The sequence below is a fragment of the Sminthopsis crassicaudata genome, chromosome 2, assembly GCF_048593235.1.
Source record: "Sminthopsis crassicaudata isolate SCR6 chromosome 2, ASM4859323v1, whole genome shotgun sequence".
Lineage (NCBI taxonomy): Eukaryota > Metazoa > Chordata > Mammalia > Dasyuromorphia > Dasyuridae > Sminthopsis > Sminthopsis crassicaudata.
This window is the reverse complement of record NC_133618.1, coordinates 628,485,955-628,498,828: the sequence shown is the minus strand read 5'-3', so window position 1 is coordinate 628,498,828 and position 12,874 is coordinate 628,485,955. Positions and strand designations below refer to the sequence as shown.

At 36.6% G+C, this 12,874-nt stretch overlaps 1 protein-coding gene across 2 annotated transcripts in view; it reads left to right on the top strand.

Moving 5' to 3' along the window:
* GRID1 (glutamate ionotropic receptor delta type subunit 1) overlaps positions 1 to 12,874 on the top strand; it is a 1,118,042-nt gene that overhangs the window by 364,623 nt on the left and 740,545 nt on the right. For both annotated transcript variants that reach the window (XM_074296389.1, XM_074296388.1), the window contains one exon: positions 242 to 526. In XM_074296389.1, the coding sequence (XP_074152490.1) occupies positions 242 to 526 (285 nt within the window). The remainder of the gene's footprint in view (positions 1 to 241; positions 527 to 12,874) is intronic.

Sequence of the window (12,874 nt, the reverse complement as noted above, 5' to 3'; positions counted from 1 at the left end):
TTTTTCTCGTATATTGGGTCTAGACTCAACCATGTTGAACGTCACTATGAATTTTAGATATTATTGGGGGTTATATTTTTACTCTAGATAACTTTTACTCCAAGGGAGGCATATAGGGTTTACCAGAGGACCATTAAAGCCATCCCCTGCTCACATGTTACTCTCTCTCTCTCTCTCTCTCTCTCTCTCTCTCTCTCTCTCTCTCTCTCTCTCTCTCTCTCATTTTTTGCTATCTTTCCAGCCTGTGACCTGATGACACAGGGCATCCTGGCCTTAGTTACATCCACAGGCTGTGCATCTGCCAATGCCCTGCAGTCCCTCACAGACGCCATGCACATCCCCCACCTCTTCGTCCAGCGGAATCCTGGAGGCTCTCCTAGAACAGCATGCCACCTGAACCCCAGCCCGGAAGGGGAGGAATACACACTGGCCTCACGTCCACCTGTTCGCCTCAATGACGTCATGCTCAAGCTGGTCACAGAGCTACGGTGGCAGAAATTCATTGTGTTCTATGACAGCGATTATGGTGAGTGCATGAATTATCTCTCCCTTCTTTCATGGTCTGGTTGGACAAACATTGAAGAGATTCACCAATGACCTTCGTCTTCCCCCCCTCCAAGAGTTTTGCCTTTATTGCCAATCCTCCTCTGCATCAGGGCTTCTTAAATCTTTGCACTCATGGCCCTTTTCACCCAAGAAATGTTTATACAAACCCTGTACATGTAGGTATACAAATCAAACATTTATTGATAATAAATCATTAAGATATTTATTTTAAGATAATTCTTTGGTATACATGTAATTCCACCATTTATTAAAGATGAAAGCAAATTTGCATAGTAATGAGTTGGATGTTCTTATTTATTTTTACATAAAGAATTAGTTCTTGGCAGAATATTGGATACCTTTTACTGTTTCCAATTTTTTCGTGATTCCCACATTCAGTTATGTGACACCAGTTGGTCTCATGATTCAGTTTGCAATATTGCAAACATATTGACTTTGAACCTCTCCTGGAGTCCTTTCACCCCTTTGGATCAAATAGGGAGAAAGGAGCAGCCAGAAAGCTGAATAATCAGTAAACTATCCCTTATTCCTTAGGCAATGGAGAACTTATTTCTCATTATTTGTTAAAGGGGATATAGCTAAGAAACTAAAATTAATACTAATCTCTCCAGATGGCTAGCAAAATTGCTAGAGAAAAACCACCTTGTTAGAGCTCTAGTCTGGATAATTTTTCTATCTTTTTTTTTAAAGAACAAAATGTTAATTAGCTTCTTTGGTTAATGGCATGGATTTGTGTTAATAGGTAGAGAAGGAAAGTACCCTTTAGTTATCTGCTTGTCAGGGCAAGCTCATGATGAAGCATTTATTTCTAAATTATTTTATTGCTTTTGAGTGCTTACTATGGCTTTGTTTCTTGCTTTTGCCCAACTAAAAAAAGTGATTCTAGGTTGATAGAAGAAGCAATATTAGATAGTAGAAAACCAATTTTGGGGCAAAGAGCATCTCAGTTTAAATCTGGTCTCTGATATATCCTGGATGTATGATTAAGTCTGAAAGCTCAGAGATAATGAACCCTTCAATTCTTCAGACAACTCTCCCTTTTCTTTTTAAAGGGTTTTTTCTTAAATGAATAGAAATCCATTTTTTCTCCCTCAATTCCACCATGTTGGATTAAAATTATTTTTCACAAATATAATTATTCACAACAAATTATATGATTGACTATGTGTGTATACATTCATATACATATTCATTCATCTATGTATGTATGTGTATGGATACATATATATTATAGAGAATATACTGGACTGCACTGGTAGAGAGAGTTTCTTAGCTCCCTGTTGCAATGAAATCTGAGGTCCAGATCTAGTCATTCTCCAATTTTTCCCTTTTCTCCATGTACCTTTATCCAGGTTCCTAACTCTGGAGTGTTTTTCTGGAGAGGGAAGTATACGAATTTGATGTGTCAAGCCTGTGAGTCTAATCGAGGACTCCATTTCAGTAACTGAGATGTCAGGCCCACCTTGAGTCCCCTTAGTGTGTGTCAGTCTTGCTGTAAGCAAGGTTCTAACCATTGATTGTCAGGAAGCTGCCTTAGAGTAAAGTCACCATTGGCTTTTTGTTCAGTGACAACAATATCAGTTTTAACAACAGAGCTTTAGCCCTTGAGGTGAAAGCAGACAAGCGTTTGTTAACAGAGCCGAAGAGGTACCAATGTCATATGCCACAGGAGTGTCCTTTGCAAAGATAAAGGACCTCTTTGTAAATGACATGTTTTTACATCAAAATTCATCCTAGACTATTGAGCCTTGCCAAATGCTATTCAACTTGAATATGGGATGGGAATCGCCATAGGTCTGTATGAACATATCGGCAGGGACTAACCTTTGGCAGTGAAGGCACAGGTGAAGAGGCCAAAAATTGGTGTGCACACAAGAGAAGAATTAATGCTACTTTAGTCTAATTGTGGGATAAACATTTGTATTAGTGTAGACATGGAAAAGAGACAGCTGCTCTTCAGTGTTTATATGGGACATGGGTCTGCATTGGTAACCATATCTTAATTAAACTAAATCAGAAATTGATTCTATTTTATAGACTTGTTCTAGCTTTAAATGTTTGGCTGCAGATGATTGCTATTGTCAGTATGGTGTACACGAGAATCCAACTATCTGGAGAGAGCCAGAGGCAAAGAAAATCTATAGGGATACCATTATTTGGTTGATGTGGAAGGCAGCTTGGGCAGGAAATTAGCTTCATTCATCCTGGCAGCAGGATCAAGACCCTAACAGCCAGCATATGAGGCCTGCACATAGCTAGTTATCACTTGCAAACTAGATGCTAGTTTTTCTTTTTTCTTTTTTTATTTCTTTTTTTATTACTTTTCATAATTATAACATTTTCTTTGACAGTACATATGCATAGGTAAGTTTTTTTTTTACACAACATTATCCCTTGTACTCCCTTCTGTTCCGAGTTTTTCCCCTCCTTCCCTCCACCCCCTCCCCTAGATGGCAGGCATTTCCATACATATTAAATATCTTATAGTATATCCTAGGTACAATATATATGTGCAGAACCGAATTTTGTTGTTGTTGCTGTTGCAAAGGAAGGATTGTACTTGCAAGGTAAAAATAATCTGGGAAGAAAAACAAAACAAAACAAAACAAAACAAAAAAAAATACTCACAGTTTACACTCATTTCCCAGTGTTCCTTTTCTGGATGTAGCTGATTCTGTCCATCATTGATCAATTGGAATTGGATTAGCTCTTCACTATGTTGAAGATATCCACTTCCATCAGAATACTAGATGCTAGTTTTTCCATGAAGTTTCCCCTCTTCATTGTGCCTAATGCTTCCCTATGTGTCTTCCCTATGTGGATTGTCTCCAATTTAACGTATATATCTATATATCTCTATCTATCTATCTATCTATCTATCTATCTATCTATCTATCTACATACACATAATATTTTTTACATGTAGTCTTTCCAACTGGACTGTGGATTCTTTGAGAGCTGGAACTGTTTTTTTCTCCCTTTCTTTTTATTCTCAGCACTTAGCACAGTCTCTAGCATACCGATGTTTAATAAATGTTATTGTTCAGAGTACTTCTTCGGTGCACTATAGTATTGCATGTAATGGCTAAAAGTGTTTACATGATCTGTTCTACTTTAAAACTCTCTCTCTGCAATATCCGATGGTTTAGCACTTCATCTCCTATATTAGATTGTACGTTTCCAGATAGGAGTAATTAACTGGTTCATTATTTATTTTTCTGTATGTATTGGACAGTATGGTTCCTTTGTGGGCCCACACTAGGATACACATGCTATTGGGAAATAAAAGGAATTAAAAATGAGCCTGGAGTATATGAAATACAGTAGGTAACTTGCCAATGATAAAAGTCATATCACTAGCAAATTTATCCCTAAGCTTTTCTCTGAGAACTATTAGCCTATACCCTTGCACACTAGTTGAGCTAGTAGATCAGTATTGTGGGAGGAATACACACCATCACTGTTGCATTGAAGAATAGCTTTCTAGAGTCTGTACTATGCCTTTTAAATTCCTTCAGTCATTTTAGCTATTGTAGTTTGCTTCCTCGAAGTATAATTTATTCTCTGATATATTTAACTAAGAAAAGAAATAAGCATGTGTTTGCATATGCCTAAATACTCTGCTTTCCTAAGACCCATAATGTTGTCCTGATCTCTTGAGCAAATATTCCATTTCAAGCCTTCCAAGAAGGATTGAAAGAGCAAACAGTCACTGTGCTGAAATAAAGACGAACTGGTGACAAAGGGAAGGAAGGGAACCATGACCAATCTGGAATAAGTATTTTCCCAGTTCCATTCCTTTTTTTTCTCCTTGGGGTCCTTGGCTCACAGGTGTGGGAGATCAGGCAACAGCCAAAAATCCTTTGATGCTTTTCGCTTTGTACACTGGCCTTCCTCTGAGAACCCTTTAGGCTGGTGAAGAGATGGTTCCTGCCCAGGGTAACCTTGGGGCTGCAAGCCTAGGCTTTCACAAAGCATGCTGAGTTAGGGCTGTCTGGGCTCACAGCCAAGACTGATATAGTTGAGGGAGCTGGGAGGTAAAATTAGAGAACATGGCTAGTATACCATGAGTATAGAAGGCTACTATTCTAGCTGGAATCTTGGTAGAAAATGAACTGCCATCCCTCGATGCTTGATGCTGTTGCTCTAGAGGAGCAAGGGTTTGTGTCAATAGATAATAGAGGATGGCATAGGCCCTTTAGTCACCAGCTCACCAGGGCAATCTGTAATACTGTCTTTATTTGATAAATCTTATATTGCGTTTGGACTCTTTCCCTTCTGGACAATATGCTGGCCTTTTATTCCACTACTTTGAACCACTATTTTCCTTTCTAATTCTTAGCTCTGATCTAGCCCTTTGGATTTAAGGAAATCTAATTCAACTTGCTTGGGCTATGACTTTCTTTTCATCTTCCTTCCCTTTCCCCACCATTCTTTCTCTTTCTATTGATCTGTTATTCATTAGCATGTGTTAGACCATTTCTATAGGAGAAAAATCTGATGGGAGGCAAGAGTTAGACCACAACATGCTTCTTCAACTTCTTTCTCCTTTCCTCCCTTTTCCTCTTTCTTCCCCATTAGCAATTTTCATAATCACCAGGTCATAGAATTTTAGAAACATTGGCTTATAATTAGAAGGAAAGCCTGAAAGTCATCTCATCCACCTTTACCATTTTCCAGATGAAAATCTAAGGGACAGAGAGCTTGCAATTCACTTAAAGTTACATAGATAATAAATAATAGGACCAGAATTCAAACTCTTTCTGCCAACCTATGCTATGGATCATAGTGGCTTCTTGGTATTAGGAAACAGATAAGGACCCAAGTTAATAAAGAAATGTGACTATGACTTATCACATGCACAGTGCATGCATGTATGCAAGTTATTTATTTTGGGATCATATTCTGCTTGACCTTGCCCACTGAATTGGTCCCAAAAATTCCAGCAACTTAACTCTCTGCACCAGTGTAGACCATTTAGCTTTCATGAAAAATATAATCTGATAGGTTTCATTTTTATTGTTTTTTTTTGTGGGCTTATGATATGCTTTACACATGTAATTTCATTTGATCATCATAACAACTCTGTGTGGTACACACTATTAATATCTCCATTTTATAGATGGGAAAATTGAAGCTGAGGTTAAATGACTTACTTCATGATCACAGCTAGTAAATGTCTAAAGTAGGATTTAAACTTAGAATTTCTTGATTCCAAGTCCAAGACTGTCCATTAAGCTATGTTGCTGCCTAATTATACAGATTATGCAGCTATCTAAAAATTGTATCCCCTTATTTTACACATTAGAAAACTGAGGTCAAGTGACTTGTCCAGGGTCATATTATCCATATTATCCATTAGAGGAGAATTTGAAACTAGAGCCTCAGACTCTGGAGACAGTACTTCTTCCACAGTACTATATACAGGTACCTAATATTACAAGGTTATTGTGAAGCCCACAGGAGCATGCTTCAGAACTGGATGGTGCTTAGTCATCATCCATCCCACCCCATTCCATTTAATATATGGAGAATCTAATGCACAGAGATATGGAACAATTCTTTCTGTATCATTCTACCTCCAACACAAAGCAGCACACTTAACTTCCTGTCCACCAGCCACACCAATGACTCGTAATCTAATATGTCACACATGACTTATTGAGCAATGGGCAGAGTAGCTCTGTTAGTCACAGAACATTTGTACAGATAAGCACAATAAGGTCAGCGCTTCCTAACTTCATCTTGGATTCTTTACTGTGTATATGTTTTCATGTGTTGCTACAGACATCCTTGTATTAGATTGTTGGTTGACAATACTGATAAAGCTGACATTTATTTAGATAACATTTTCTACTTTGCATACATTATTGATTTTGATTCTCATTATAGTTTTTGAGGTAAAGAGTGCTAGTATCATTAATTTTACTGTACAGAAAAGGAAACAAAGGTAGAAAGAGGTTAAGTGAATTGTCCAAGAGTACCGAATTAGGGCTGAAAATTTAAAGCCCTGTCTTGTGTCCTCAAATCAAAAGTTCTTTCCACTAGGTTACAAAATCCATCAGTGACATCAAGAGAAATGGATTATCCTCTGGAGTTTATAAGTCCCCTTCCATTGAATAGTAAGACCGGAGAATGAAAAACCATTATAACCTTAGTGGAACACCGTGAAGAATATAAAGCTGGTACATGGTCATGTACACACATCACCATCAGCATCATAATCAGATATATTTGTACTCAAATAAAAGAGAAAGCACCTTCAGATTATCCTGAATTATTTCAGTTGTATGTGTGCTCTTATTTTTTATCTTTAACATAAGTATGCTATCACTGATTTCAAACACTAAGATAGGGCTGGACTTCACCTTTCCTCAGTGATCAGTCAGTATCCTGATAGCTATCAAACTTTAAGGAGGGTCTTCAATCTTGACTAGTTATAAATGAGCCTGACCTGCTGTGGGGCCATAGAACATTAGGATCTAGAGCTGGAAGGGTCCTTATAGATCTAACACAACACTTTCATCTTAAAACTGGGGAAACTGAGTCCCAAAGAAGTGAAGGACTTGCTCAGGGTTACAAAAGATGGAAGTGGCAGGTTCAAAATCTCAATGTAGATTTTTCTATTTAAATTCAGTATTTCTTCTTCTGAGCCATGATGTCTTTTCTCTATTCTCTCTTGCTCCCAACCCCTTCCTCATATTAAATATTGTTATGGACTAACTCAGTTTAGAACAAAGAGCATCAGATACATGTAGAGTTTGAATTCTTAATCTGCCTCTTTCAAGTTGTGTGACCTTAGCCAATTTACTTCATATCCTGGGATTTAATTCCTCATGTTTGTAACATGAGGGGATTCAATTAAATCACAAGACTATAGGATCATCAATTTCGAACTTGAAACAAACTCAAAATCATTTTACCATAACTCCTTATTTTATAGGAGAGGAAAATTAGAGTGTTTAGGCTCTATTAATTGGTAAAAAGCACAAGTAGTTAGGTAGGTGATATAGAGCTTCAAACCAAGACAAACTATCTTTCTGAATTCAAATCTAGCTTTATACACTTACTAGCTATGTGACCCTAAACAAATCATTTAAATCTTTTTGCCTTAGTTTCCTTATGTGTAAAATGAGTTATATAAGGAAATTGTGAATCATTCCAGTATCTTTGCCAAGAAAACCTCAAATGGGGTCACAAAAAGTCAGACACGACTAAAAACAGTGTGCAAATATCTAGTTTCTTTAAATGATCTCAAAGACTCTTTCCTACTGTAATAAAATATAAATATGGGCCAGGACTAATCAGATGTCCCAAAAATGGGAGTCAGGTGTTATAGTGGGACAATATGAGCAACACATAAATATATGTGGATAAAGAGAAAAAGAAACAGAGAGGTAGAAGGAGAGGAAGGGATTAAGAGAGAGATATATACACATAGAAACAAAAAATGAAAAGGAAAGAAAGAAAGAAGAGAAGAAAGAGAGAAGAAGATGAGAGAGAGAGAGAGAGAGAGAGAGAGAGAGAGAGAGAGAGAGAGAGAGAGAGAGAGAGAGAGAGAGAGAGAGAGAGAAAGGGAGAGAGATGATTGCATATGTACATAGTTTGCAAGATACAAGATGTCCCTTTTGGGAACATGCCATCCAACACATTTTCCCACTTGTTGTGACAGTGAAGGAAGAAATAGAAGAGAAGCTGACATATTGGGGAGAAAACCTGCAAAGTAAAAATAGTAAAAGTTTGGGTAAAACTGAGAAACTATTCGACTTGCCACTTTGTGTGTGTATTTGTGTGTGTGTGTGTGTGTGTGTGTGTGTGTGTGTCAAGGTGGTAACACAGCTTGCTGTAATTTTTAAAACAAGAAGAAAATCTTTGAAAGCCTTGGCCACCATCCCAGGAGATGGCGATGTCACAGAAGAGTTCTAAGAAACAAACTCAGTCTGAAGGTCATTGTATAGCAGAGTAGAAAGAGCCTTGGGCTGGGAATCTAGACACCAGAGTTTGGTTAGGTCCAAAGCTCAGTTTTGCTGTGGCTGAGGGTGATGCCCCCTCTAAAATAAATTTCCAAGTTCAAAGGGACCTCAAATGACATCTAGTCCAACCCAGATGTGAACAAAGGATCTCCATTATAGTAAAGAGAAAGGCGGACATTGTAATGGACTAGAGAGCTGAAGTCTAGAAGACCTGCATCTGAAATCTATACTAAATACTAGCTCAGGCAAATCACTTTTCTTCTTTGGGTCACAGTTTCCTCATGTATTAATTTAGTGGTGGTGGTGAATCTGATAACATCTAAGAGCTCTTTCAGATTAAAATCTATATGATTCTATTAATTCTGGTACCATGGACAGCTCCCTTTCCCTTCATATACATCCATTTACAGACTGCCCATTGCACATCTGGATAGCTGTACTTGTTGGGGAATTTTTGTTCCAAATAACAGCTTAATTCTGTAACTTGGTAGCTTCCACCTGTGGTTACTTGCATTGAGCAGAACAAGTCTAATCGTTTTGTGTGATGGGGCTGAAAAACAAAAGAATTAAATAAAGCAAAAAACAAACAATGGCAACAACCACCAAAAGAAAACCTTAAGACTCTAGCTATTCTCCAGGATCTGAATTCTTTCATTTCTGTCGACCTACACACAAGAAAAGCCTTGCTTTTTTCATGCTATTTGAAAGATGGTGGTAGATTCTTAGTTCAAACCTGTACAGGAGAATAAAAAAGCACACAGTGACTAGCTTGGGGCCCAGGGATGTGCTTTGCCCTCCTCTCTTGGGATTCTTTGCTGTGGCTTTGATAGCAGATCAATCAGCAGCTTTAATAAGATCAGAACTTCTAAGGCTTAGTATTAACCAAGGCCCTACTTTTCCCCCTTATATCGATCAACAAATGGAAAAAACATTAAGCTTGAAGTCAGGAGAGCAGGGCTGTAGTTCTGTCTTCAGTACTAATTAGCTGTGTTATTGTACAAATGTCACAAACCTGTCTGGGCTCCACATCCTTCATCTGTAAAAGGAGGAGTTAGATGGGGGCATGACATGGGACAGGAATAATTGACCTTCCTTGTGTTATGGACTTCTTCAACAATTTTGTGAAGTCTATGAACTCTTTCTTAAAATACTGTTTATAAATGCTTATATAAAATCCACAGAGTTACAAAGAAAGTGAATTGTATTGAAATAAAGATGCACTTTTCTTCCTATTCAAATTTACATACCCTCTGAAGTCTAGCTTTGGAGTATTTGGGGCTCTATAGACACCAAATTAGGATTTCTGGCATAGAGAAAAGAATGCAGACATTTATGCTAAGGTCCTTGGCTGCATGAAATGTCATATCCTGCAAATATATATGTGTAAATACACATATTATATATGTAATATATGTATATATATATATATATATATATATATATATAAAAGACTATATTCAGTTTCTGGCTTTGCTTATATAACACATACATTCATATAACATGTATATATACACACATGTATATATATATATGAATCTGCACATATATACTAAATCTCAATACACACACACACACATATATATATACAAACACAATACACATATATAGAAGCACTGACACATATACATATATAACAGCACACACATATATTTATCTTAATATATATACACATAAATATGTACATAAATGTATATATTCACACATTTAACTTCTTATTACATATATCTATATAAATTTATACCTGCATATATATACTGATACACTTGCACATGTATAGTATGCACATGTACTTTTATGTATATATATAGTAACACATATACAAATATGTGTATACACACAGACATATAAATATTATGTATATATATATATGTATCACACAAACCTCTGTGCCTTCAATGAATAACTTCACCTAATCAGTTCTATTCCTTCATCTGTAAAATGGACAGATTATACTAGAACATGTGAATAGTCACTTCCAGTTCAATTCAATTCAATGAGGATTTATTTAGCAATAACTCTGTTTCAGGTATTCTTATGAGGAAAAAAAAATCAAAGCATCTTTGCCTTAGAGGTGCTATGTTCCAAATTCTATAATTTTAATACTCTTTTCCCTCTAGTTCTGAAATTCTGTGGTTTATCAGGTAGATAGAGCTAAGAAGAAGTAATTTGGGGATTCCTGGGTTTAATTCCTCACACGAATCCTGAAGAATTGGCTGTGACTTTTCTGTTTCAGGTTTTGGTTTCCCTCTCTATAAAATTGGAGGTAGCATGGGACAGGGGGTGGTGAACCATGCAGCTTAGAGTCAGAGAGACTTTAGTTTGTCTGGAACCTAAAACACCCAAGAGATGTAATTGTTCACTTGTACTTAGCCTCTCATATCCCTGAGAGTAAGCCTAAATTACAGGTGCCTTTTGTGAGAATGTACCTCCTTGAGAATAGGAATTATTTTGTTCTTCATAATGCCTAGCACAATGCCTGGCACATTTAACAAGTGCTAAGCAAGTACTTAGTGATTGATTGACTTATTCATATATTTTTAAGTGATTTTTATCTTCACAATGATGACATTATAGATCCCTTTAAGGAAAAAAATGGGGGGAATTATAAGGATAACAATATCTGTTTTTTCAATATACATCTGAGAGAAATACTACTGAGGAAATGTCATTCCATGAAGGCATGTTTTTCTATGTTAGTTTCTTGGGGTGTTCAATACATCAGTGTAAACAAACAGAATCATTAAATGTCAAATGAGCAAAACAGAGAGAAGTGAGGGCCAGTTATTGAGGTTTTCTCTCAGTTTTCTTTTCCCTTCAGATCTGAAGATACTTCAAGTACCTTGAAAAGTTTGGAGAAGAAGAGGGATGTAATTAAGAATGAAGACTCTGCTCGTCCTCTCCAACAGAATCACAGAAGGACATAACTATTAGGAAGACTTAAAGATAATTTTGTCCAATCTCTAAATTTGGCATATGGAGAAACTAAGTCCCCCAAAAGGGAACAAGAATACACAGTGAATTAGTGACAGATCCAGGACCAGAAGCTATGTGTACTTTCAGCTTATCCTGCACTCTTCTTTATATACCATTTTGTTTTTCTCCAAGTCACTTAGCACTGCAGTATAGATTTCTGGGCTTGGAAAGCGCTATAGGATGTGTGTGTGTGTGTGTGTGTGTGTGTGTGTGTGTGTGTGTGTGTGTGTAGGAAAGATGAAAGAATCTTACTGACTTCAAGAGATATTGCAACATTTCAAGTAGAATATGCAGAAATCTGGAGTTTGAAGGAATCTTAAAGACTAATATCTTAGAAACTAATCCTATCTTATTATTTAACAGAAGGGGAAACTAAGGCTCAGAAAGATTATGTGATTTGCCAGTGTCCACACGGCCAGGTACCAAATATTTATTAGATACCTACTATGTATTAAGCATTATGCTAAGTTCTAGGGTTACAAAAAGAGGCAAAAGACATTAAATGGTATCAAAATAAATGATTGAAGTGACATTTGAATCCACATTTTTGTTCACAGATTCAATATATTTTTTTCCATTGCAACACTCTGCTTTTCACTGAAACATATATAAATATGTACAGAAAGGAGAACATATGAATGTAATCATTACTTCTCAGTACTGCATGAGATTAATTATAGAAGACTGTATGGAAGAGATGAATGACCAACCTAGAGTTAAGAGCTGCTTAAAAAATAAAACAATTTGTTATTGGTGTCTTTTGTCTTAATAGCAACATCATTTCTTGAAAACAAAACCAGTGAAAACCATTCCATCATTTCAGATTGAATTCTTCCTTCATGACAAAGAAAAACAGATTTAAGTAAAAACAGCAAATAAAGAAACTTTATCTGACAATATAGATAGCATTCTGTGGTAGTAGCCTTCTACCTCTTTTCTCTGAGGATGGTGATTACCTCATTCTTCGTCCTCTGGAACATTCAATGGTTTTTCAATTATTCAAAGTTCAGCTTTAAAAACAATTACCTTGCCATGTTTCTCTAAATTCCTCATAATGATAATTTCTTACTGCATGATAATATTCCATTATATTTATATGAGAAGGCAGCAGGATAACTCAGTGGATAGAGCACTGAGCCTGGAGGTGTTGTGACCTGAGTTCAAATCAGTTCTCAGATATTCACTAGCTGTGTGACTTTTGGCAAATCACTTAACCTCTATTTGCATTAATCCACTAGGAAAGAAAATGGCAAAATACTCCTGTATTTTTGCCAAGAAAACTCCATGGACGTGAGGTCATGAAGAATCAGATATGAGTGAATGATAAAACATTATATTTATGTGCCATAAGTTTTTAAAGT